Below are 27,534 nucleotides of genomic sequence, written 5' to 3'. Positions count from 1 at the left end.
GGTTGTCAGGGGAAGCCTGGTAAAACACAACACACAGAAAGCTTCAAGAAGATCAGCCAAATGCTATCAATAACGCTGAATGTGTGGAGATGGGAGGCTCACAGGCACAACGTTGGCAAGCGCAAACAGAGTGCAACGCCATCGGTTGCCCTGCAGATTTTCAGGGATTCAGCAACGACAACTTCTGCCTTTAGCTGATCTAAATGAAGACAGGAAGACACAGATGGCGTCCATTTGAGCTTCTCTGAGCAAGATCTCTTTAAACAAAGCCTTCGTCTCAAGAAGCGTCGTCTCAGGAAAGAGGCGACGCTATTCGACAGCAGCGAATCTTGTGCTGTAATCGCCACAGTCGGCCCTCATCATCTCCACTGGCTCTCCAGTAGTTAGAATGATGGATGCGCTGCTGCTTGTAAAACAATGTTCCTGTTCAGCAGATCAGGCCGTAACGCCGGGAGCACCCAACACAAACCACACACTCACAGCGCAGCGCTTTTTAACACAACGCTGTGGCGCCACTGTATCGGTGGCGCTCCTTAAATGGAGTCACGTGCCGCTGCTACGGAGCAGCACAGCTGTCAGAGAGCAGCAAACAAGCAGCTTCCTTCATATGTGGGGCAAACAGAAGGGCTGTTCAACTAATGTCTTCACAACCAAATGCTCATACAGAGAGGGTGAGATCATTTCTACAGGCCTTCAGAGGGTAAGGGTTATCCATCTGTTCATAGATAAGGTGTAGAAAACAGCCAGAAACCAGCAGGTAGCTTCATGTTTCTCTTGACATTAAGTTTCTTCACAGCAGTGGGACGTTTAGCCTCACACTCTCACATCCTGAAGCTCTGAAAACATGAGAAGCTTTCCGTGCTTCGAGGTCACAAAAGCGTTTATCAGTTTCAGCCTCACAACACACCTCACCTCCCGACCTTTGGGTCAGGTCGGGCTCCTCTGCTGCGTCCCATGTCTAGACTTGACAAACAATGAAGCAGCAATAGAGACATCCTGGTCCCTCTACGACCTGTCAACCAGTCCTACTACAGGACGTTCGGGTTAGGAGACGAGAATTATGGCACAATTTAGGAATAATTCCCTGCTGTAATTATACTTTTGGTCAATGTTACAGCAGCAAACGTCGGCTTGGAACAGATTTAGATGTTTTTTATTTAGTCTGTTGAAATGAAGCAGCTTGTTGTACAATTAAGGACACAATATGGTAAACTAAAATATTACTGTAGCAATACATAATACAACCCTGAACTTACAAGTAATTTTGTCCAACCTACAAGTTAAAATAATAAACAAACTAGCATGTTGGTACTTTCATTCATATTATTTTCATTTTTCCCAAAATATTTCAACTTGAGAGCCTTTCAGTACTCTTGTGTGATGCTGTATATTTTGGTATTGATCCGATAAAGTAAATACAGGACCAGTATCGCTGATACCGATACCAATACTTAATATTTAAGTTTAATATATCATCAAACTTTTGACCTTTCGGTGCTTTTGTAGTTTTTTTTTATTATTATTTTGTTAAAAATTAGGACAGAATTTAGATAAGGTTTTCACAAAATATTTTAACAACATATTAACATGATCAACAAACAACCGCTGGATTATTTCATCTTATCTCCGTTTTAATGATTTTTTTTTTTTAAAACTTTCTCACATGCTGTTTTTATTTTAATTATGTAAAGCACTTTGAAATGCCTTGCTGCTGAATTGTGCTATACAAATAAAATTTGATTGATTGATTGATTGATAGTTTGAATTTCTGAATTCCAAAGCTTAATTTTGAAATAAATAAAAAAAGAGAAGAAAAAAGTTAAAGCAGTTGCAATAAATTAGCTACCAAATAGTTTGCAGTCATGGATTATGATAAATTCAGGCAGTAAACAACAAATACTAGCAGGTAAACTCAATAAGCTTAAGTTTACTATAATTCAGAGATTACATTTTTTTATTCAGGAACAAAGCTGAAGATAAGAAATCCTGAAGTTAAACATGGATTCAAACTCAGAGCCTGACTTTATGTACCTCTGGGCATCAATACTAGCAATCAGTAAGTCATTAATATTCTGGTATAATAAGCTTTAGGTACCTCCAATGTTGCTTTCATACTTAAAATGATTAAAACTCCAACAGAAATTCCTCAGAAATCTATCTGACTTCTTTCCCAGTGTTCCCCCTCTTCCATATCGTCTTCCAGCTCTGAAATCACTCATGATATGGCCACTGATGGAGTTGTGCTGCTGGTCTGATGTCACTCAAAATCTCCCTCAAAGCCCGCTCCAGTAACCACGTTACGGCTCCAATACATTCTCCCTCCACCCGCTCATCAGCCTCTGCATTTATTTTACTTTTTTTTTCAGAAGCTTGGGACCAATTCAATTTTTGCATCGATCTTGTGCAAAAAAAACAGAAGAGAAATCAGATCAGAGGAGTACTAAAAGCTTTCCCTTAAATCAATCAAAATACATGAATACGTTACTGGTACTTTTGTATGTTTTTAGGGGGATATTACCTATGTTATGCCATTAAAATATGAAATAAAAGGAACCATGATCTGCGGTAAAACTTACCATTACTTTTAATAATGGCTGTGCAGCAGTCCATGGCCTCATGGTTGGTTGGCAGTTTCATGTATTACAGCTGATAGAGAAACCGTTTCTAAATAAACGATAAGCGTAACAGTTTCATCTTTCCCCCGCGAGCGGACACGCGATCCTGTCTGCGTCGCCCCGCCGGTGTTGAGGCGCTTCGTCGGCCCGTTGGAACGCCAGCCGACTGGCTCCAGGTCCAACTGTCACAAGGCCCGGGCAAATTCCTCACCCCAGTGCCCAAGTACTCAGACGTGTCACCGCCGACTTTGACAGATGACTCCTTGAAAGTGGAGGAATATATATTTTGAAATTTAAAGCCTCTGCAAAGATGCAGAGGGAAGTAAATTCCTGCTTTAAAAAAATTGGAAAAATGCATCACCTTTTTGTCTTGTTTTCACAACAGGTGCATCTCAATAAGTCAGACGACCATTTTAATATTAAAAAATGATTAAACACCAATAAGTATTATATTGGTGTCCAACCGTTTGGCCATATTGGACAAAATGTGACTTGCGGGCCCAAAAAATGTAATATTAAAAATACAGAAAAACAAAACATTTTGTTTTACGTACTGAACAACAAACCAAGCTGCAACACTTTAATTAGAACAATTAATTCATTATGTTTTTGTTACAAACTGTTTTAACTGTATTGTGTCAACTCTTGTAAATATTTTCTCTCAAGAAGTTTTATTCAGGTAAAAAAAAGACTGAAGGTTTTTATGTTGGGAAGGGATATGCAATATTTTGTAAATCCAAAATGTAAAAAGAGTTTTGCGAGTTTGTCTCATTAAAAGAAAAATATCCACTTTATTTTAAAGGTCTTGACGGAAAATAAAACTATTTTTGTCAATCCTGAGCAATATGGCCCTCAGCCCACACTTTGGACTCCCCTGGTACATGTAATACTAGAAATGTGCTGGTTGGGGGTTAAAAGAGTGAAACTGGGCCGTTCAGACTGCCATGAAAAAGCTGGACATGACCCAAAAAAACAGAAAAGAATCGCATTTAGTTGCAATTTGTCGACAAATTTTTGCTCTTACTTTTAAACTTTTGAACTGCTGTTATGATGCCTGGTATTGTTTGTACAATTAGTAGCAGCTGATTAGCATATCAGAAGCTCAAACAATACCTGAACTCTGACCCCAAATCTCAGAGTGGTTTAAAGCAGGCTTCACGGATGCAGAGCAGAGAGAGAAGGAGGAATTTCAACCTCTTCCATCGATCATAACGGGCAGGGATGGATCCCCTACTCCAACATCTTTCTGCCCAGTTTTCTAATCATATGGCCAGAGAAAGAGGAGCGGCAAAAGCAAATGAGATGGATTAACTGTGCTTGCAACTGATGATGTCGTGCAGGACATGCTACTGAGAAATATTAAGCTGTTAGCATGTTATACAGTAGCAGTCTTCAGTCAGAGGCCTCATCAGATTCGTTGCAAGACTGACTGCTACCGTAGATTCTTCCTGCCCAAAATATATGACAACATGTAATTTAACTCAGGGAAAAATAAATTATGTTTTAATTGAATTGAAGGTAGGATTTGGGGCACAGAAATGCTAACATCTGAGTTGGTCAGCTCCAGTCCTTAAGAGCTGGTTTCCTGACCTGAAATAATGCAATAATTCACACAAGAACGTGCTTTCAAAATGACTAAAAACAAGTAAAAATCCTGCAGAGCAGAAAGATATACCCTAAAAAGCCTTAAATGTTTTGAACACATCCATTTTAATGGTTTTATACAACATCTATTTATATAAGTATATATAAGAAACATAATTTTGAGTGTCCATTAGCTGTAAATACTTCAAATACATCAATCTGTCGGAAATGAATCTATATCGTTTACAAGTTTCTCCATTTTTACCACTTTTCTGTCAGATCCTCAGTTGATTTGTGCAAAGCTATCTCACTGTGATATCCAATCCACGGAGAGAATTACCTTAAAGATTAAATGTTTGTGACTATTATTGATTTATAGATTGGGAGCAAAGTGAGTCGTGTGTGTGCATGCCTGCGTGGAGCGGTGAGGCTCCGCTCTGATGGCCGGCATAAAAAAAAAAAAAAAGAGTAATAACCTCACAGATGGCGAGGTGACGGTCCTGAGCAGAGCATGTGATGGTGAGCAATCGGTGAGGCTTGACAGGGGGAAGGGTACCAGAGAGGCAGAAACGGGTTGTTTAAGTTTAACTAGGCCGCCGCTGCCCATTACAAGCCTGACAATGATGTGTTTTGTCGCAGACTAAGAGTTGATCAAATCGGATTTCATACGCCGCTCCCGCGTTTCATCTGTTTGATTCATCATCGCCTCAAGTGCGAGGAAATCATTTGTATTCTTTGGCTGCAGCACGTTCATGCCTCCCTGTGGAGAGATGATTCAGTGTTATATGGAAAGGTGCAAGAGTCGGGCGGTGTAAAAGGACGATAAATCCACCTGTCACTTATGCAAAGTGATGTAAATGGGGTCCCTGATTAAGACACAGAGTCATTTAAAAAACAGGGACTCGCAGCGCCGCGACTGAGCCGCGCACAAGCAATCTCTAATCGATTCACACACACACACACATTTGGAACGTCCTATGTTTCTAAAGTCCTTCCTCACACACACACACACACACACACACACACACACACACACACACACACACACACACACACAGACAAGTTAAAATCCCCCGCCGCCCCAAGCCTGCCACCAGAGCAGTTTATCAAGTAATTATTGTTTGATTACAGCGTTTCATTATCTGCACTGATTGAGTCACAACCGACGGCAAAGGTCAAGCGCCATTAACGCGACGCTTCCCGAAACATATTTCCGCGCCAGCCGTGTGTTTGCCCTCCCTCTCCTCTGAAAGGGCTAATTGCAAATGCATTTGTTTGAGGAGGAGAAGGACCTCCGGCTCCCGTCTCCGCCACGTCCCGCTGAGACGGCATTATCAATGCGGCCCGTGGCGCTTGGCGCGGCACGCACGGCCAAATCCACGCGGGAGCCGTTTGGGAACATGTGCAATCATACTGATCCCTGTAAAGCAAGAATTCAGGAGCTTTTATTGTACCGCCTGGTGAAAAAGTGACAGAGTCTGCTTCTGGTTTTAGAGTGTTCAGAGCATGTAAAGCCTGCTCACTGCAACAAAACACTGCTGTAGGTTTGATTTTTAGGCATTTTGTGCATGTCCAGAATATTAATAAGCTGCTCTGAATTTAAATCAGGAATAGTTCAAATAAACTGAAAGTAACATGACATTACAGCGACTGCATTTATTTTCTTGCTTGGTAAAATAAATTAATCTTTTCGTTTTGCAGTAAAATAATTTTATGTTGTAAAAGTTTACTTGAAAGGAAAGGAAGATTTTAGGAATTTTTTTTTGCTATTTTTTACAAAAATCCACTAATATTCACACAAAATGAAAGTAAGTGAAACATTTTTCTGTAATTTATACTTTGCATTAAGATGATCGGACTGTATAATTATTAATCCATGACTGTTTGCGATAAATGTGACATTTTAACTACTCTTCAAAATGAGAAAGACAAGAAAACATGCTATTTTAAATAAGACAGATGTGGTCACGTTTGGACAAAGATAAAATAAAAATTACAGTGGAGGGTTTTGTTGCATTTTAGAGCATAAAATCCTTCAGTGTTCTGGTTGTTATGGTTTTAATGGTGATGTAAAAAACTGGTTTCAGACGAACTTTGTATTTAATAATTAATGTTTTTTTAGTAAATCATTTAGGAATGCGTTAAACTACTTCCTCATGATTTGATGTAAAGGCTGGTAAAGTAATTTGGTTTCCTGTATAGTTTCTTCTTAAACTAGGGTGTTATATTCTATAAAACATTAAACCTTTCAAGGTCAGTTTTCATGCAATTATTTTTAAAAAGTGCCACAGGCTAAAACACCAACAAAACAACATGTTTTGTTCAACAAAACAGAAATGTATTCACATAGAAAATATGTCAAAGCTGCAGTGTTTGCTTTCAGATGGTAAACATGTTATTAAATAAAACAGAGAGCATTACAGATGTTTCTATACCAACATGTTTGGGATGTAAAGGTGCTAAAATCTTACGTGGGTGGGAAAGTGATCTCCATCTCATCCACCTGATCCCTGAACGCCCCCAGCTCTTTGTCATACTCTAGAAGCTGGGAAAGCAAAAAGACAACAAAATCAGAAATAAAGAGAGAAACATGAATAAGCAGGTAATGAATGATAACTGATTAAGTTAATTTGTGATCACTATTTGAGTTTATATGAAGCACGGTCAGATGTTTTTTCTGGCTCACGGTCAGAAACTCCAATTTCCACTCAAATACAAAATTTCACTCTGATTTAAAGGCAGATATTCACTTTTAATACGTAACCTGGAAGGAAACTCAAGGACAGAGTTCAGGACCGCTGAGTATGCAAGAAATCTTTGTGTCATTTTGAACTCAGACGTAGATTTTAACAACCGTATAAACATAATAATGAAATCAGTTTAAAAACACTTCCACTATAAATATTTTCCAGGAAAATGAATCACGATACCAGTTCTGAAGTTCTTGTTTGAGACAGGAGATATTGTAAACACTGCAGTTTGTTAATACAGTCCTGACTGGGCAAGTATGAACCAGAGACCTGCTAACTCAGAGCTCCAAGAACCAAAACTAAGCAAAGGGAGGCTAAATTTCATTTCTGCTCCTTAGCTCAGAAACAAACTGTCTGAAAACCTGAACTGTGGAGAAACTTTTGGTTCTCGAAAACCAAACTGGAGGCTTCGGTCAAAGAGCCCGACTAAATCCACCGTTTTATCAGAATTTTATTTTAGGGTGCATTTACACCCTAAAATTAAACTGTTTAGTCCACTTTAATTGAACTCTAGTTTGTTTGTCCAGCAGGTTTGGTTAGTTGAGTTTGTATAATCAAACTCTGATGTGTGTGAAGCAAACTGTGGTCCACCTACAAACCCAGGCTTCAGTTCCGGTGCGGTTGGAATGGATATGTGAACGCCGAGTGGACTAAACAAACACAAGAGCCTAGCACCAGCAGGTGAAATGGCTCATCATCTTTTACCAAAGACAAAAGAGAAATCCTATGACCACTAAACTCTGATGCCGCTCCATTTATTTCATGAAGAAGAAAGTTTCGCTCAGTGGCTTCTTCAGAAGGTTTTGTATGGATTTCATCAGTGGCTCTCGGTGCAGCGCCACCACAGGCAAGGAGGGGAACAGCTTTTTTCAAAGGGTTTTGTTTGACACAGTCAGTGTGAAAGCAAAAAGTTTAACAAATGCTGCAGTTTTGGTCCCCAACCTAGTCAAGTCTATTGAATATCAGGTGTGGAAAAAACAAACAAACAAAAGCCCTTAATGTCTTTACTCTGTTTCTGTGAAGAACTTTGGATTGCTGCGTTAATAAATGGTGCTACAGTAATAAACTTGTATTTTCTTTAAAAACCATAAGAAGACAAACGGACAAATGAAAAGACGGATGGTTGGATCCTGAGTTGATTTGGATGGATGGACAGGGAATACAGTTGGGAATCGGTTATTTTTCCAATCTGTATCTAAATTCCTACCAAGAATATCAGGACCAACTTCCTTCAGGAACAGTGCCAGACTTTATCAAACTCATAGACAGTCGAGTTTATTTGAATTCACACAGCATTATCCGATTCAGCTAAGAAGTCAATACCCATTCATCACCCGGCCTTATAGTCTGAGGAAGAGTCAAACTGGATCATCTCATCTTTGTGCCCATTCAGTTACTCCTACATACCTGAAAGAGGTGCAGGGTATTGATGCCAGTTCACCAACTCTGTGTGTGTCTGTGTGTGTCACCAGTTCTCTTCAACTGGGGTGTGTCTCTCTATAACAACACAGCATCCACACACTCTTCATCAATCATGTCTCCTCACCCAGCTGTACTCACTCACTAGAGTGTACACACACACTTCCCCCAGTTTCCCACCTTTCACAAAACCCATAAATCATTAGTGAAAAGTGCAATTAGCAGCTCCTTGTACACATTAATTATCTGGGAGATGAACAGGTAGTCAGGGCACCTGCATGACTGCCTCCCTGTGAGACTGACAGCCGCGTTTCCCAGCAACCCCTTGCGGACCTTGCTCCAGCCCCGCCCCTTTCCCGTTCGGACAGGAAGACATGCAGATGAAGGGCAGCCATGTTGGTTTGCTGGTAATTTACGCTACCGAAAATGATTCCGACATCGGGAAACGATTATGGCCTGACGAGGACATCCTCCGCCGCGAGTCTGACAGCGATTGTATAGCCGGCCTGACGTTAATGACATCATGTTGCTGCATTAAACCTGACAATATGTTGATGGGTACATAATGAAACATCAACGGAGACGACGCGGCGCACATGGCCGATATTTGGAAGGACGTCCGGGAATTATTACACCGGCGGAAGGTAAGGGCTGTCTCCCATCTGCGATGACATATTCACGCCCGTGCATTGTTTGCACACGCTCATAAACGACTCCCGTGCAAGCCTTCGCCCGTGCTCGTGGGTGTGATTACGTGGCAGCGGTGTAGAACAGCAGCCATTACTTGCAGCCGCGGCGGCCTCCCAGACAGAGTCTCAGCGGTTCAGGAGGGCAGATGTGCCGCATTCATCAAACTCACACCGCCGTGGGGGGGGGAGGGTGGTCGGGGGTCACGGGAGAGACTCACACACTGTGGATGAGGGATGGCAGAGCAGAGGATGCAACCCCACGCTCTGCTGTACTCCCTAAATCACCATGTTGGAGGATGTGTGTGAAAAGCTTAACCAGTATTTTTTTTATTTTTTTGCTATATTGGAATTTCAGCCAATCTAATACAACAATGCTGAGTTGCAAATGTTGGTTCTCAATCTGACAAAAATAATTTAAAACCTTCAAGGTGAGTGAAAATGACCCTAAGATATCTGTTAGTGACGTAGTGAAGCGAACATCTTTACACACGTTGGGTAAATTCATCTCGTTACTTTTATATGGGGGCTTATATAAAATCAACTTTTTTGAGCTTTATGTCATGTTATAAAGTTATTCCCTCATCAAAAGCACATCTGGAGTGATGCTTGGATTCTTTAATGCATGTTCGATGAATCTCCCATAGCAGCCAGTCAGGTTTGTAAAACCCAACAAAGCTCCACCTATTTCCACAAATTTATTTTAAGTTATGTTTGACATACAGCATTATTATAACATCTGAAGGTCACATAGCACTTGACTGTGCTATAAATGGCACTCTGCCTAGAAAATACATGCTGCTGCCTTTTCAACGTCAAATTATAATCTAGAAACTGCTGGATCAACAGTGTCATCGCCCACAGTGAAGCCAGTTTCATGTAGGCCTGGACTGAGAGGGAGCAGAGCAGGAAAGAAGTCGACGCTCCAAATTGGACGCCTTTGAGGATGACTGAAAGTTACGGCTGTTTACATGGATGCAACATCTGGAGAGGTTTTATAGTCAGAGGAGGAAGCTGGAGCTGTTCAGCCCGAATTACATGCATCTTTGATATATGTGCCACTGCACGGTGGTGGCAGTATCACGTTGTGGGATGGTTTCATTACCGGCAGTAGAGGAGAATAAGACAAACTGGGCAAAGAGACCCAACTGGATGTTTCAACAGCTAAAATGATGCCAAACAAGAGTTAAAAATTGGTTTTTGGATGTATAAGGCAGGATAAACTAGTCGTCTAGAAAAGTCTCTGTCACGTCTTTGTCGAACAAAGCAGGATGAATGTATGCAGAATCATAATAAACTGGATTTTAATAAGTAAACTGACAAAAAAACAGATTTACACCACCAAAACCCTAACCCTATTTTTACCAATTCTTATTTTTGATCTATAGACAAATATAATTCCAGATATTCATTTCAATTTAGCAGAAATAGAAATAATTGTTGCTTTTCTGCTTTAAATAAAAGCCATTCAATCAATTTCTTTACTTTGGCTTTACATTTTTTTGAAAACATCATAAAAACCTGGTATTTTTATTCAAGGCCATCACATCCTGCCCTGGAACTAGTTTATATACGTGTTTACTGCTGACTATGTTTTTATAGGCCACACCAGCTCATGCTATAATGTATGGTGGAGTCAAAATGACACAGGATGAGCAACATATGGCTGTGTGTACGCACATCGTAAGCATGCTCCTTAAGTGAATCTTGAGTTATTCATCCAGATGAACGGAAAACCCTGCGGCCGGAAATTTCACACTACATTTCATCCCAGGTCAATTAGGCATTATGCGCTGCTGCTCTACCGGGTCGGCAGCTTAAAATAAAATAAATAAATAAAAAAACACAGCTTATACAGGTTCAAGGCTTGTGACATTATAAAGCCGGCTGTAGTTTGTCAACCAGAAATGACCTTGGGAGTTGTGGAGAAGGGTCGGCGCGAGATGATGTCGCTCCAGAAATAACGCGAGGGGAGAAAAAGATGAGGAAGTGTCAGGGCAAAAACTACCCTGTCATGGGCTCAAATTTCTGACTGCACTCGGATGATCCGCTCCCTCCTAAATCAGATCGATGCCGATAGTTAAGGAGACGGGCAAAAAAAATAATAAAAAATGGGGCAATGCAGTGTCTCTGAGCATGTCCACCACCTGTAATTGTGCTTTGATTTACGCGTTGTCAAATATTCCCTGTGACAACACCTGCTGCCACTGAAGACCATCAATAACTGCTGGGGTGAAAGGTCATTTAATTTGATTTTTACCCATCTCTCTTGGCTTTCATTGAGGTGGCCATATTTTTCCCACTTCTTTTTATAGTATCTTCATTATTTTGTGTGGAAAAGCGATAAAAAAGTGTCAGTGGCGTGGGCGCGAGGCGGGAGAGTGGAGTGAGGACAGACGGAGCCACTCCCAGAAAAACTGCAGCAGGAATCATTTCAGATTTAGTCAAACTTTAATCTTCTTTAGTTTCAGTTTTAGTTCATTAAATTTGCAATATTTATATGCACTGTTGTCGTCTAAGATATATGGAGAAATACCTTCTAAGGGGCTATTTTGCAGCACACAAAAACACAATAACATTTATAACTTTATTTAGATTTTCTATTTAGAAAAAGATTTAAAAACACATATTCTATATTTTTTTGTAAACAAATATAAATATTGTACTGAGAGCTGTAGTCTCAAATTAAAACAGTTTATATGCGTCACAGCATAAGTTTGACATAATGCTAAAAAAATAAATGTTTTGTGCTGTTCAGTATTTTTGATGAAATGTTTAAGCCTGTTGGACGAAAACAACGTTCAGTATGTCCAGGGATTTAAACTCAACAAATTGGTCATTCATTCTCTACATTAGTTTTCCTCAAGAAAAATAAACTTTAGAAAAATTGGTTAAAAATTATTCTGTCTATCTCGCGACAGGGTGTCTCTTGGTAAACGTCTCTTTTTGAATATTTTGGCTTCAAATTTATATTTGTCAGTCAGAGAGTTTGTTTTCATGTGATACATATTCTATTTAAATGTCTTAAACTGCCACTGCATTAATAATCCCTGCTCTTTATTTGTCAGATTCTTTGCACTTCATATTTTTTTATTGTCTGTTTTGTTATTGATGTTAATTTATGTTGTGCCATTTTTGGCCAGGTGACTCTTAAGCTCAGCTGTTTTTTTGTCTGGCTAAATAAATATTAATAAATAAAACTTTACCCAGTCAACTGTAAGAAAAAACAGTTATACATCCATATTAAATAACATTAATAATATTGCTTGTCTCTTAGTTTGGCTAGATTTGAATCACAATAAATTAGCAACACAGCATTTTCAGATGATAGTACAACTAAACTGTGTTAGAACTGAATATTTTTGGCAAAATATATTTTCATAATTGATAGAAAAATAATCAACTATAATAAAAAATAAGTTTAAGTAAATAGTTTTGTTTACAGATACAAATTAGAAGGAAAAGTGACCAAATGAAGTGAAGTGTAGGTAGAAACTGGAGGCATGAAGAGACAAACTGACCCACAACTGATACTAATATGTTCATCTCACTTTTTATTCACCGACATCTCAGGCATCTTTAACATGAATGAGTCTTTATGTAGTTTTTGTCCAGAAAAAAGCTAATTGATGAAATCTCTGGTGAAAATTTTACTGCTGGTAAAATAAATCTGCAAACTATTTAGCGTCTTTTGGTGATTTAGTGAAGCAATTCCTGATACAATGGACTGAAAATGTAGAATGACATATTCCAAATTTAATTTCTGCCAGGAGATTTACGTAAAGCTAAAGAGCCATCTATTTTGATAAAGCGACACAAACATTTTCCAGCCAAACTAAATGACAGAACTACTGCAGGATCACTTTAAATCCCTTAATGTTGGATTTTATTTAGCATCGATTCTGAAGTGCCACTTAGAGCAGCGACGGGCGAACTCTGGGCAGGAGGAGCGTTTCCTCCTCTTGTTTAAAACATCTCCTGGTTTGTGAGTAATGCCGAGGGCCGACGCCAACAGCATGACGAGCAGAGGCACGCCGGACAGGAAGGTTCATCACAACACAAACACATCCTGGTCCCCCATCTGCCAACACCACACTGATAAAGTTACAATAAAGAGATAGTGAAACAAAATCAATGCGGATGGGGGAGAGAGACGGAGCCGCGGGTGTGTGCTGCAGGGAGGAAACTGATTTGCAGGAGTGCAGATGTGTGCGCGGCCACACACAAGCCAACGCCACGCTCCTCCCATCCCTCCGCCGGTGCAAGGCCCCATGGTGCCCCTTGACGCTGCGAGCGCCTGGAAAATTTAATCTTCCCAAATACTCATCAGGGCTCTCCATCGTCCTGCCGTGACAGCGCCGGGGATAATTAATTATACAATTTCGATGGGAATATCGACTAAACAAACCTATTAATCATAGCAAAAGTCAATAGGCATGGACACATTCAATCATGTCCCGGCCAATGATTACTCCTCTCAAAATACAATAATTATTTTCAAGAGCTGCCTCGAATTAAATTTCTGTCAAGCTGGTACAAGTCTTGCAGTTGATGAAGGATGCAATGGATTTTTTTCCTCTACCCCACCCCGGTGGAGGAGCAGGAGGCGGGACATTTATCCTTTTGGAAAGGTAGTTTGTTTTATAAGGATCATAACACGGTGTGTTTAACTAGACCATGACCATCAGATTATCTCTGATGCCCCCATTATGTCATCCATCTTGTCTTGCTTGCTGAGGAGGTGGAGAGGGAGGAAGGGGGGGAGGAGGAGGAGGTGAAGCTGAAGGCAGAGGGAGGGGGCATCAGCCTCCTGCAGCAACTGTTTCAGACTGGCTCATATTCTGTAATACTGCCACTTCAATGACTACCAGGGTTGACAAGTACTACCATCTAATCAGACATTTTAAAGCAGCAGTAAAACTAAATCTGAAGCTTTTCAGCTCCTTGCATCCTGAAAACAAACAAAAAATGTGAAAAAATAAACATTTTCTGCATCTAATGGATGACTGGCTAAAGGATGCAGCTGCAGTTTATATAGAAGTTCAAATTTCCAAGTTCAAAGTTAGAAAAATTACCATCCAGGTATGTAGGAATCATTTTAATGTTAGAAAGGTGAAAGTTTTCACACAAAATCCAACAGAAAAACCCTCCTTTTTAGAGCTGTCTTTGATTCATAGTAACTGAAACATCGATAAATATATTTGATGTATGTTTGCTTGATAATTTTGATGATGGCATTTGACAAAATGTAATGTTTATTGCTAGTTTCATCATTACTTTACATGATGTTTTATCATATAAAGCAATTTGAACTGCTTTGTTGCTGAAATGTGCTGCCCAAATAAACTTGACCTGAACTTATTCCAGGGAAAACTCACATCAAAATCCATCCTAGTCAGAGGAGCAAAAAATAAATAAATAAAAAAAGGAAAGAAAAACTGCATTTAGAAAAGAGGAGAAAAGTGATAAAACAGAAAAGGTCTTGGTTACCAGAAGGAAAACAAATGCTGGGCCATCTGCTGCCTGCTAATAATCCAGCCAGGACTTTCTGTTTTCATCCATAAAACAATGATTAAGGTGGAAGGAATTCATCCTAATAATGTAAAGTGTATAATTTTGAAATAACTCATTTAACATATTTATGTGTTGGATAATAAACAGCTTTCCTGCTATGTTCTTTTCTAATGACTTTGTTTCTCCACGATTGGGTTTAGATTTGTTTATGTTGTTTATGTCTGGTGATTTTTAGCTATTTTAGCTTTACAGGTTCATAAATGACTGCTGATTTACTGCCCAGGGGTTTATATTAACTTTTTATATTATGAGTCAAACAGCATTAATAAGCTCTGGCTTCATTCTTCATTCTGTTGATGTGAAGGTGTGTGTGTGTGTGTGTGTGTGTGTATGTGTGCGTGTGTGTGTGTGTGCGCATATGCGTGCGTAACTCCTGGGGAATTTAACAAGCTGCGACTTTGAACTACTTAATGTAATATACAGCCATATAAAAGCAGAGGAATGTAAAAGGTGCTTTCAGCTGCACATACTTAACACTCAGCCTGTGTGCACACAAAGTTACTCCAAAGACATGAGAGTTCAAACACCGTGCATGAAAGTCAACTGCAAGAACGGATCCTAAATCCATCCATCCAGAGCTGGCAAATCCGGTTCTAGGGCGGCTCCGATTAGCGCTGGTGGCACCCTGGAACTGGATTTGCCAACAAAGATCTGGTCTTAGGGTTATTAAAGCAATAACACCAAAATAATAAGACATGGCTTGCTTTGTTAGGACAAAGTTACTGTATGCAGGGCGTTTGTCTGTGACACACTAGTTCAGCATGCGCTTATTTTAGCCTCACTGAAATCTATTCAAACCACCGTGCTGTGCCTCTTTCATCTTCGATTTCACAGATAATCAGTTTAAATCCTTATAAACAGCAGCTGCCGTTATCATACTGAAAAAGGGAGAGTCCATGAAGCTGTTAGGGTAAATCTAAATTGCTGTAAGTTCCTAGCAGATGAGAGGGAAGCTGAGCATGTGAAGGGTCGGGACTTACCGAGGTCCCGTTGTTTGCCTGGAAAATATTTGGGTCGGCAAAATTGAAACTCTTCTTTTCAACTTCAAGAATAACCTAAATGAAAGGGAAGAGATGAAATGTGCTCTGATTAATAGCGGTAATAATGAGGAGAGGACTCAGTAATTAGAGACTTAATTAACATCAGTGAGCAACGGAGGCAGGGAGGCTGCGTTATCCACTGCTGAGGTGAGGCAGGATCTCACCTTTACTAAAGCGGGACAGGTAGAACAAATGTAGACTACAGAACGGTCCAATAAAACAGTTTTTACACCTAATTACAGATGCATCATCAACATTTCACAGAGCAACTCAGGTAAGTGAGAGAGAACTGACCTTTTGGTCGTTACCAATCTCTCTGTATCTTATCTTGTCCACTTCATTGTTGGAGTTTGTGATGGTCTCCAGTTTGGTGTTATAACAGAGATGATGCTGGAAGAGACAAAGACAGAGAGAGTGAGTGATCATGACAACATAAAAAACAAAAACACACACCGAGTTCTGGATGGAAGCTTTGGCCCCAAAAGTTAAGATTTATTGCAGATTTTCTCCACTAATTTGGTGTTAAGTCGCTTAGCAGGTTTCACGTCAAACCACCAGTTCAAACCACACGCTTCCTGGTCTGAACTGGTTCATTTGTTATGTTTTTCCTTCTCATTGTAGTCAACAAATTCTCAAACAAGTTGAGGTCTTTGGGAAAGTCAGAAGCTGAATATTTGAACTTTTAAGAACAATTTTGATTCTTCTGGCAAATACACAATAAATAAAAAATTATATATTATGGCGGAGTTGGTAGAGCTGTTGCCTTGCAGCAAGAAGGTTCTAGGTTCGGTCTTTCTGCATGGAGTTTGTATGTTCTCCCTGTGTATGGTGGGTTTTCTCCGGGTACTCCGGTTTCCTCCCACAGTCCAAAAACATGTCAGGTTAATTGGCCTCTCCAAATTGCCCCTAGGTGTGTGTGTGTGTGCATGGTTGTGTGTTTCTGTGTTGCCCTGTGACAGACTGGCGACCTGTCCAGGGTGACCCCGCCTCTCGCCCGGAACGATAGCTGGAGATGCACCAGCAACCCTCCCGACCCCACTAAGAAAATGGATGGATGGATATCTAATTACAGCAGTTTAAAATCATTACTGTTATGTTTAATCATCACTCCATCCTAGAAACCAGAGTTTGAATTAATCACAAGTGTATATAAATATAGAAGCATAATAAAATGCTCACATTGCTTGATGGATTGAGGTTTTACTGTTAACCAGATGTTAATTTATCCTCAACACTGTGTTGCGTTCAAATGCCTGTTTTAAAAGAACCGACCCACAAACTCCCTTCTCTTTATCCGGTCTATGTACTGAGCCCCTGGACTGTGTGTGGGGTTAAATTCGGCTTTGTCAACTCTCTTAACAATTAGTTAAACATTCGGCCATCTGTGTTTGAAGAAAGCTGAATAAGGAAATCCCTCAGCCAGAGGTTCCCATAGCACACAGCAGAGGCTGAGAGGAACCTGATTGAAATTCAAAGCACAGATTAGATAATCGGGTCAAGCCAATATAGCCGGCAGAAAAAGGCTCTTTAGGCTGAAATGTCACAAATCAGACCTGCTTCGGCCGCGAAGAAATGGCACACCAGATTAGAACAAACACCGACCCTGAGAGAAAGTGGAACAACTCCTTGAAGACGACCCCCCACCCTTCACCGCTCCAACGCTTCCTTCGTACCCCCCCATTCCCAAAAGGAAATTTCTAAAGCCCCAACAAATCGCTCCATCTTTCACTCATTTAGGCCATCCAAATGCTGGGTCAATATGGTCCCCTGGCAGCCAAATGCTAATGCGCTTAAGTGTGCTTAAGCAGCTTTGTGCAATGAATAGGCCAAAGAAGGAGCTAGTGAGAAGGGCAAGAGATGCTTTCCCTGTCAAAAAGTCATTGTAGCCACATTTAGCAAAGACAATCACAGAAAGTCCTTTTTGTTGTTGCTGATGGCTTTACTGTCAGCACCAAACACATTTTAGTTAACAGAAATCAGAAAAAAATAACCTTTTGCAAAAGCCTGGAGAAAAAAAAGCCACTTTTGTCTTGCTTTCTTAATTACACCTTGTTAATTTGACAAGAATCCTTCCAAATGAAAATCCTTTCCTCTTCAGAAATCCCCAGAAGTCTCTAAGTTCCCATCAAATCCAGATGTTGACAATTCCACCGTTTCCACAGGCAAAAAAGAGCTTTGAAATGCCAATGAACGTATAGACCCAGCACCAGGTCCATCGGACTTTTTCACAACCACACACTTAATTGTTTTTTAATGGGATTTTATGTGACGTACCACAGAAGGTTGTGGAAGGAAAATTGTGCGCGGTTATTAACATTTTTCTAAATACTGAAAAGCATGGAAAGGTGCCTAAATTTGTGCCAGAGATACAAAGATTCAATATTAATAACCGAGTCGGATCAGATATTAGGGACAATGATCCATAAGTGCAGATCTATTCAGTCTAAATCTATGCTTTGTGTTATACGCAACATCATGCTTTATTATTTATTTTACATTATATTTCAAATTCCTAATTACGCTTTAAGTATTCAAAACAAAGTTTGTTGCAGTTTATTTTTACTTTTGACAAAGATAGTCCACCTGATGCTTTGGTCAGTTTTAGTTTATTTTTTATTCAGATTGTCTGTTATACTCCTAATTGCACTGACTGAACTAATTAAAGCTGTATTGTTTTTACATGTTTGACCAAATTTGTGAAGCTATTGGTGTATTTAAGTATGCATACGTGTCTGAGTGTTTTTTTTAAAGCATCTTAAGTCAATTCTGCACTGTTTTTCTGTATCAGATCAGTATCAGCCGATACTAAACTTCAGATATTTGTATCAGAAGTGAAACATGTGGATTGGTGCATCCCTAATTTGTGTTCATATCCCCAAATAAAATACCCTGCAAAAAATTGCCTTCAATAGTTGCCTGATAAATAACTAGAGGCCATTTGAATCCAGTTCACTACTTTTAGGCATGTACTCCATTAATCAGACCTTTATGGACGTTTTTGTTCACACTTTCCATCAAGTCTAAATCAGTTTGAGCTACTTTGAAAGAAGAATGAACAAAAAAACTGCAGACTGTTGACCACTGTTTTCAGACTTTTATTTAAGAAAATAAAGAAAAAACATGCTTCCTCCTCACAGTTGTGCAATACTACTTTAACTCTAGTAAAATACGGTGAGGTTGTGTGGCTGAACTCTTACAAATTCTGATAAGGTTTAAGAGGTATGCATACTTTTGCAGGCTACTGTAAACTCACAGATCATGCACATAATTTGCAGAGTAAAAACAGTAATAATGGATGTCCCAGTAATAAGATAGCTCCATATATTTTGTATTTATGTGAGCCTCGAGCTTGTGCCAGGAGAGTTCGGCCAGGACAGTTCAACAATTAGCTAATGCTTCCTTTTCTTGTAGGAAAATGTCTTTTCCAAGAACGATTACTCTTTGGAATCCTGGCTGAATTCAATTATTTCAGCTTCAGGGTAATGTATGATTCCAGCTGGGCTGTAGGAATAACAACACAGACGTAGGAGAAGGAAGACCTTACATGCACAAGAGCCTAATGAGGAAAATATTTTAACAAATTAAAGTTTGGTGGATCAATACTGATGCAGGCTCTCCTTTAGCGACCGAGTTCTGCACATTTGCATAGTCCTGCAAGCTCACATTAAAACGATTGATCCATCCATATGTTCAACGACGGAACAATCAGTGTATCAGTGAAGCCGCAGGCGGGTGATTGCACACAATTGATCACAGCTAACCTATGGTCTCCCAAATGGCTCATTCAAGCGAGGGACAAACCTCCAGGAGCTTCGACTCATCCCCGGTGTTCCTGTCATAAGATCTGGTCAGCAAACTCCAACCATGGAGATGGGGAAAATGAGAAGCCCATGCTGTCACTTAAAGCCATACCAGAGCACTGGTGTGTCCTTGGTACCGCCAGCTGCATGGCCGGTCCAGGTGCTCCTGCAGAGTCTCTGAACAGTCAGCTCCCTTCAAAGCTGCTGCTCCTTAAACGTATTACATGTAGACGCTGATCAGCCTAAATGACATTACGACCAATAACACAATTTGTGTGGTTGCAATTGACTCCTTGTTTGATGCCTGCTTATTAGCTTGCAGGAGGGACAAGAAGGCAGGCAATGGGAAAATATTAACAAGCAGTGGGGGTGGAGACGGCTGGGTGACTCAGCATTATGGGTCAGAGGTCACCACTGAGTGTTTGTAGAGGGCCACAGATTGGAGGTGCTGTTGAGGACAGCACTGGCTTTGTCCATCGATGGAGGATAATCTCCTGACTGTGGAAGGAGGAAGCTCTCTATTCCAAGAAGACAAGCTAAAAGCAATCTGTCTCACTTCAAAGACCAAGGTCCAGACCCCCAGCACTCAAATTCAAGCCTTATGTGGATGGCACTGCTGGCCAATGGACGCCATCCACCGTGTCCAGCTGAAACATTTAGGAAATCCCAATATAACGCCATAAAAGGACTCATAAGAGGGTCAGAGGTCACGAGTTAGAAGAAGAAAAACTCATTAGACTTAAGAGAAAGATAAAAAAAACTACACTTGAAAGAGTATGACTCCAGTCATCAATCCTCCACCACTGTGCTTGGGTGTTTGGGTTTATGTGTTGTGGTTGGTCATTTCTGAAGATGGTGCTACACTTATGGTCAAACATTTCTACTTTGGTCTTATCTGTTCAAAAAATGTTGTTCCAAAGGTCATCTTCATCCAGATCAAAGGTGTCCAGACGTCTTCAAGGACCAGTGTCTATGGCTGTCGTACTTGAGACCGATCTTGTTCAACCTTAGCCTCTTACACCCTCAGGGGGTATAAATAAATTTAAACTTAACATTTTGGGCAAAACCTTTATGCGGAATAGTTTTTGAAAGATTAAAGCCTCTTTTAGCGGATAATAAAAAATAAAAAAGAATTTAAAGGCACGTGGAGACTTTGTTTACAGAGCGAGCCGAGGTCACGTGGCAGCTGGACCCACCGGTGGGTCCGTCGGATTCTAGGGGTTAAGATGGTGTTAGACTCAACCACATTTGTACTTGCTCTTGATGAATTTCAACCGAATTGTAGTCCGCAGTAGTTGTAGTTTGGCAATGGAAGCAGAGGAAGTAAATTAAGCCATTCGGTCCATGCTGGTCATGTCGATCACAGCCATTGTCCATTGTGTAGCCTGTTTTACACTGCTTCCATCCCATTGCTGACATATCAAAGGAAATCCAGTAAAAGACAAGAAGTTGAGTGGTGAAGCTCTAGTGTATTGTTGTCAGTCAATCTTGCACTGCTTTGGTGTGGACTACTTTAGAGAATTGCTATCCTAGCCATGGCCTTCCAATGCAATTCAACTTCATTCTCATCTCCCTTTAGTTTTTCTTCTGGGATTTGTCCTATTGAGCTCGACTTCTCAGAATGGATTTGATCCTGGCCAATCAGCAAACAAAAGAAGTAGTTGTAAATGATGACAGAGTTTCTGCGTGTTTTGAATTGTAGTCAGCCTATTGTTGTAGTTTGGCAAAGACATCGGAAGAAGTGAACAAAGCCATTCAGCTTGTTTTGGACATGCTTCCAAATATTAAGGAATTAAATTCAGAGCAAGAGGATGGTTGCTTGCAATGGACGCAATTTTCGGTAAGCTTCATAGCGTCTTCCTTCACAATCAAGCTGGCACATTACCGACACCACAACCAAACGTTAGCGATCCAATCATTTAAAACTTCAACAGAGTTTGAAAACTTCAACAAACTGCAGGTGTGCCCTTAATATCAGTTAGCATGAAAAAGTATGAGACAAGGAGTGTGTATGCAACAAGAGAGAGGAGTGGAGAATGAGCTAACTATTCATTCTTCATTACCAGGGAATTTGGACAGGGGTGACTCTGTGACAGCAGGGGCAGTGGCATTGTCAGATCGTACCATTATTTGTCTGTTGACATGCAAAGCAACGCTACCAGAAGATTTAAGGTTTGGCGGCTTCGTCCAGCTTCGCACTGCGATCACTTTCTTCCCACTCGCTACCGTTCTTCATCATCAACATGAATGGGGTGAGAGAGTGCAGCTTGAGTAGGTAACAACAAATTTGGTCTCCTGCTTTCCTACAAGCTATTACAGAGGATGGCCAGTAAATCAGCTGTGACCCTTTCCACTTCATCTGGCTGGACTCCGGCCAGAGTTATCCTCTCCTCTCTGCTTGTGGCGAGCTAATTTAATGCCTCCAAGCACAGCGGATTCATTATTGACACATATGGAGCTCGGAGAGGATTCAGCATGGAGGAGAGGTGAGAGTGGACACATTATCAACCGCAAAGTTAGTCTCTGTGTGACCCGCTGGTCAGCAGCTGACCCCAGTAAACCCTCAGTTATGCTAGCCTCTTCCCATGAACTCGCTCGACGATGTGAGAACTGATGCTAAGAGCTCATGGCGGTGTCCGCTTCGTAGGAGGTCTTCCACCTCGCCACGCCTTCGCCGAAACCAATCTCCAAGAGGTACGAGGGCGTGCGCGGCAGCGATAATGTGCCCTATTTATCTTGTGCATTATAACATCTGGGAAACTTCTCTAAAAACAAAAGGCGAGCACTGAGGGCTGCCATTCTGCCTTTACCTTCAGAAATCCACCAAAAGCATTTGTCCCTTCGAAATGGATAATGGACAGGCCACAAATCATTCAGGACAACAGGACCAAGGGTTTCTATGTGTGTGTGAAGGAACCTGAATGTGTGTGTGCATGTGTGTCCCTGGCATTTAACTCCTCTGCTGGCCCATTCTGCAGAGCCCTGCAGGACAAATTGCCCTGCATGGTTGTCTTTGAGAAGCAGTGCAGCGCGCAGAGAAAGGGACAGGCCTGAAACACAGAGAACAGGCCTATAAAAATTCATCACTTTGACCCCCCTGACCTTCTTTTATTCAGGGGCCTACACACGCACAAGCACACACCACCCATCTGAGCTCTTAAGACAGAACTATTTGGAAGTTTTCTCCAATGATTCTCAGTAAAGTTTCCAACAAACAAAACCGCAGCAACTTAAACAAGACATCCTGAAGTACAGACATTCCCCAAAGCTCCTGATCTTTGCTTCCAGTTCTCCAGCATATGCTCCCAACAAGCAGCAGATACAAAGGCCAAGGAAAAGCTTTCTCTGCAAGAAAAAGGCCACCAGATGCTTCTTTGTGGCCGTTCTTCTGTGTAAAAACAGTGGCAGTAAAAAGAGGGTTGGCTCTCCTGAGGCATATTAGTCCCAAGCAAGAAGAGGACATTGTCTCAGGCAAGGTTCCTGACACATTACTGCCACCTGTACAAAGAAAACCTAATGAGAGATTTAATCTGAGAAACCTCCCGTGCCACTTTAAGTCAGCACTTTGAAAACCAACCACGGCAGATGTCTGCTAGACTGTTTAACACACAGGCTTTTCCTAAGCTCTCAATGAGGCCGGGTGGGTTTATATTGTCCAGCAGCCATATGGTTAAATGTTCGCTGCATTTGTTTCCAAATGGGTAAATCCTGTTTTCTTTTTAACACCTCAGGTATACATGCGAGCTTTTATCCAGTAACTGAGAAAACAAATACACAGACAAAAATGCACCCAATCTAGAGGTAGAGAACCTAAAGTAGGAAATATAAATAATTTATAGTCTCTCTGCTTTTAGGTACTGAAAGTTGAATAGACCAGATTTCTTTCTTGGGGGGAAAAAATCTTTTAAAAAGATGTGTGGTTTTCTTATTGGCAGCAAAGAAAAAGGATGTACATTGGGTCTGCAGGTTCACTTATTCTGACTTTTTTGGAAAATATATCTAAAATATTTGAAAGAGAATGTACCGTGAGAAGATGAAATACCTACCTACACAATTGGCTGGTGCTTGCAAACTAGCCGGAGCACCAATCATTTTCTTTGGTGCTGATTGGGTGCACCAGTAGGAGGGGAGCTAAGGAAAACTTTAGATGTTAGCTTCTGGTGGTGCTAAGTCGATTTCCACAGTGAGTATTACTACATATCAAAGTATATTTGGTGTTTGAACAATTAAACTAAGCAGTTATAGGTGTTTTTATCGGGGATCTTAAGTAATCATAGATTTCAGGAATATGTGGATGGGGGTTCACTGGCTGAAACTTGGGTGAACACAATGGAAATAAACACAGATGGGGAGGACAGAGTTTGACTCTGGTAATTAAGAGGTCAAATACTGCAAAAAGTCCAGCTTTTTTATTGTTCAAAATATCCACTAACCTGAAGAATTCCCACTACAAAAAGCATGGACCAAAACCATAAACTTGTTTTATGAGTTGAATAAAATCCAGAAGCTCAGAACTAATTTCCCTACTAAAGCACCTGCAGCACATTTTTTATTCTATGAATCATTATCCCTTAGGAAAAATAAAAATTGGAATCAAATGTTCAAACTTCAGAGGTACTGGGAGCTTTTAAATTGCTTTGTAAGGTTTCGGTTTGCTAGGTCACCAAACTCCTTCATCCCCACTGGGTAAAAAACACACACAAAGCTTTCACTTTAAGTGGAGCTGGAGACTGCTATCTCTATTTTCCGCCTGGATGATCATTGAGTTATGCACTAATTCACCAGCTTGATCGTCCAAATGTCACACTTTGCTTTTTGGCAACTTTCTGCTGCCTTTTTTAAACATATTTCTTAACTTCTGCCATAAAAGTGAATTGAATTATCTTGAGGCTGCATAAATGGTGATATAATACTTTCAAATATAGCCAAGAGCAGGGTCATTGATGGTAAAATAAACACATGCTAAGCACCTGAAAACACTGCACACTCATTTAATTTACTTTTCCAGCTGCACCTCTAAGTGGGAATCAATTAAAGGAAACATACAGCGAGGCAATCTGTTGCTGCTGAGTCAATTACAGAACATCGACGAGCCAATCTGTGATTAGCGATGGTCCAATAAGCATGGGAGTATGCCGAGTTCATTATGCTGGCGTTCAATACATTCATTTCTGTTTGCCTTGAAAAAGACAAAGCTTTGTTGGCGCAGTACAAATAGCAAAGAGCAGGATTTATTATGTTACAGGATGGTATTATTGTTATTAAAAGATTTTCTTTTAATTATTTTTCCTTATTGAGAAGGAGGGATGACAGGCTTCATTTTCGGGGAGGGGAAGCTGAAAAAACCCTCCTTCCACACAGAGAACATCGATTCACTCTGAGTAGCAGCCTTTAATTTGTTTACACCATTTCATCCAAATGATGTTTGTCCACCCGGGTGAGGGAGAGGGGTGTAATTCAGCCCAGGAGAGTGTTGGGGGATGCTAGGCAACCATCTAGTGGGTGGGCTTTGTGATACATTTTACCAATTTTTCATGCCCATCCCTCTTGATGTGACCCCACTCAGGGCCCTTTATGCCCCTGACAGCTCTGCGCAGGAAAACATGCTGCCGCTGTGATAGCATGAAATCGGGAACAAAGACCCCCGCGGAGAGGGGAAGGGGGCCGCCGGGGCGCGCTGTGCTCCGGACCCGCCTGGCTCTGGACACAAACAGATGTTGGGCCGGCCCCAGCTCTCACTGGCCACCCCCGCACCCGCCACAGGAGGAGGCCCTTCTCAGAGAAATGAACCCATTCGGCATTGTTTAGGCCTCTTCTAAGACAAAACCCGCAGCCACTCCTTCTGAAAGGGCCCGGCGGCGTGGTCGGCGCGGATAAATCACACCATGAGACCCATGAATTCTCAATGCAGCCCTTAATAGGCCCTCTTAAATATGATGGGATATTTGCGCACAAGTGTGAATAGGGCCTGGCGACTGTTAATGTCAGTGGGCAGAGGAGTTTAAAAGGCAGCGGTGCCAACAGCGGGTTTACAGCGGCGTTACAATGAGCCATTCTGGAGGAACATCACTCTGCTGCTGACTGTTTGGACTCGTGTTTAAATCTAACTTCCTTTAACAGAATCCGTAACTTTTCTTATAGGATCCTGAACTTAGAAATGATTTAAAGCAACAGAAAACAGAAAAGTCAAGGCAGAATAAAAATCCTTTCATCAATAAGAACATTAAAGCTATGAGACTCATATCCAGCTTTTCTCAACAGTCTGAACAACCCATGTCTGACCTTTTCCCAACAAAAAAATATGATATGTGCTACTTCCGTTTATGGAACTGAATTGGATTTGTAGTTAAATAGTTTTCAAACTGTCTGCAGTCTGAATGACCGTGTCACATTTCATCCGAGACGTGTGTCATATTTCTGCACCAGAAAAAGCCAGACATTGAAATTCTGCAAGCAAACAAAGGTAGAAAATTATAATTATGAACTTATGAAAGAAGTCTGTCGGTGAAGCGCGTCACATCACAATCCCACCGCTCTCGGCTCTGACTACACATCAAAACTGACTTCTCTACAAAAGTTGCAGTCAAAATGGAATTTATACTAATAGTGCTTTCTTTTTATTAGTTTCCTCCATCTTGTTATGGTTTTGTGACAATATTGTTGTCTCCGATTGCTAAATAACTTTAAAATCAATCCATGAACGACTCCATCCGTTATGACTTTCGGAAAAGTGTGACATCCACGTTCTTCCTCTGCGAATGCTGGTCGTTTCGGGATTGTGAACTGTTCACATAGAAGTCTGACTGTGGTTGAAGTGAATTAGTGGTACGAACAATCACACAAAAAATAAATGAATACAGACCAGATTCTTGCATTGCTTGCCACTGCTTCCAGATACAGGAGGCAAAGGAGTAAAAAGGGGGGTAAATATAAATGCTTGACACATTTTTGAGATTTTTATTTGTAAAGGAAATTTAATACCTGATTCATCTTCTTTCCAATTCACAGTTGAATGTAATTTGTGTTGCTCTTTCAAGGTTGTGGTTGCAATGAAATGTAAAAAATTTCAACGGGCTTAAATGTTTGTGCAAGACAGTAGAAACTGGATACTTTGCTTGCACATTATCACAATGATTGGATGATTAAAATGCCAGAATTAATGATGCATGCAGTGAATGTTTGTGCACGACCCCCCACCCCCCATCACCCTGGGGACAACGTGTGTTATCCGAGCATCCACTCCATCCTTCAAAATAGAACAATTACTGTGCTCTGCTCTACAAAGGCTGAGGACTGCATTAGTCAAAAATAGACTGACATCATACAAATCGGACACTATGTACCAGGCACAAAGGCATCCCTATCCTTCACAGTTTATGCCACATTTCATCTGCAGTAAATAAGAGCGTCACTGTTAGCTGACGCTGGCCCTTCCCTCTCACTTCATCGAGTCCAACTGAATATTAAAACGCAAAAGAAACACAGATATGATGATTAATACAGAACCTGCTTTGTTGAAGAAAAAATTACTGAGAAAATAAAGAGAAACAAGATTATTTCAAATTTGATCAGATTTTTTTTTTCCGTGATTAGATTTGAGATATTAGTCTTTGCACAAAAACACATTTATTTAACTTTACAGACAGTAGAACACAAAATCTGAATTAAATATGTATTATTTTAAATTATTGCAAAGGGTTTGGACCTCCAAACAAAATTTTAAAGAACATTTTTGGAACACTGATAAAGTGTCGTTTTAAATGAATGGAAACTGACAATTAGCAACTTTTTAGAAGCTACAAAAGCAAGATTTCATATATATGACTTTATATTGTTCGATCAAATGTTTACTACAATACCAATGTAGTAAACAATACATTGTTTATGTATTTTAACTAAACAATACATTTGATCGAACAAAACAAGCAAATACATTTAAATTGACATTTATATATTTTTTCCCTTTTACATGAGGAACAAAATAAAATGCTTCTAACCAAAAACAGAATGAACTTTTATTGACGAGTTATGTTTCCATAACTAGTCTTCACAGAAAAAAAGTGAAG

At 40.5% G+C, this 27,534-nt stretch overlaps 1 protein-coding gene across 1 annotated transcript in view; it reads right to left on the bottom strand.

Annotated features, from left to right (window-relative positions):
- The window catches only part of inpp5a (inositol polyphosphate-5-phosphatase A), a 158,994-nt gene that overhangs the window by 14,182 nt on the left and 117,278 nt on the right, over positions 1-27,534 (bottom strand). The window contains exons 10-12 of the mRNA XM_088013192.1: positions 15,963-16,058; positions 15,609-15,683; positions 6,671-6,744 (exon numbers count right to left, since the gene is read on the bottom strand). Of these exons, the coding sequence (XP_087869318.1) occupies positions 6,671-6,744; positions 15,609-15,683; positions 15,963-16,058 (245 nt within the window). The remainder of the gene's footprint in view (positions 1-6,670; positions 6,745-15,608; positions 15,684-15,962; positions 16,059-27,534) is intronic.

This window comes from Poecilia mexicana, unplaced genomic scaffold (genome assembly GCF_051168715.1).
Source record: "Poecilia mexicana isolate PSO_F unplaced genomic scaffold, ASM5116871v1 scaffold_15, whole genome shotgun sequence".
NCBI classification, from domain to species: Eukaryota; Metazoa; Chordata; class Actinopteri; order Cyprinodontiformes; family Poeciliidae; genus Poecilia; species Poecilia mexicana.
The sequence above is the reverse complement of the archived record's forward strand: the minus strand, read 5'-3'. Positions and strand labels throughout refer to the sequence as shown.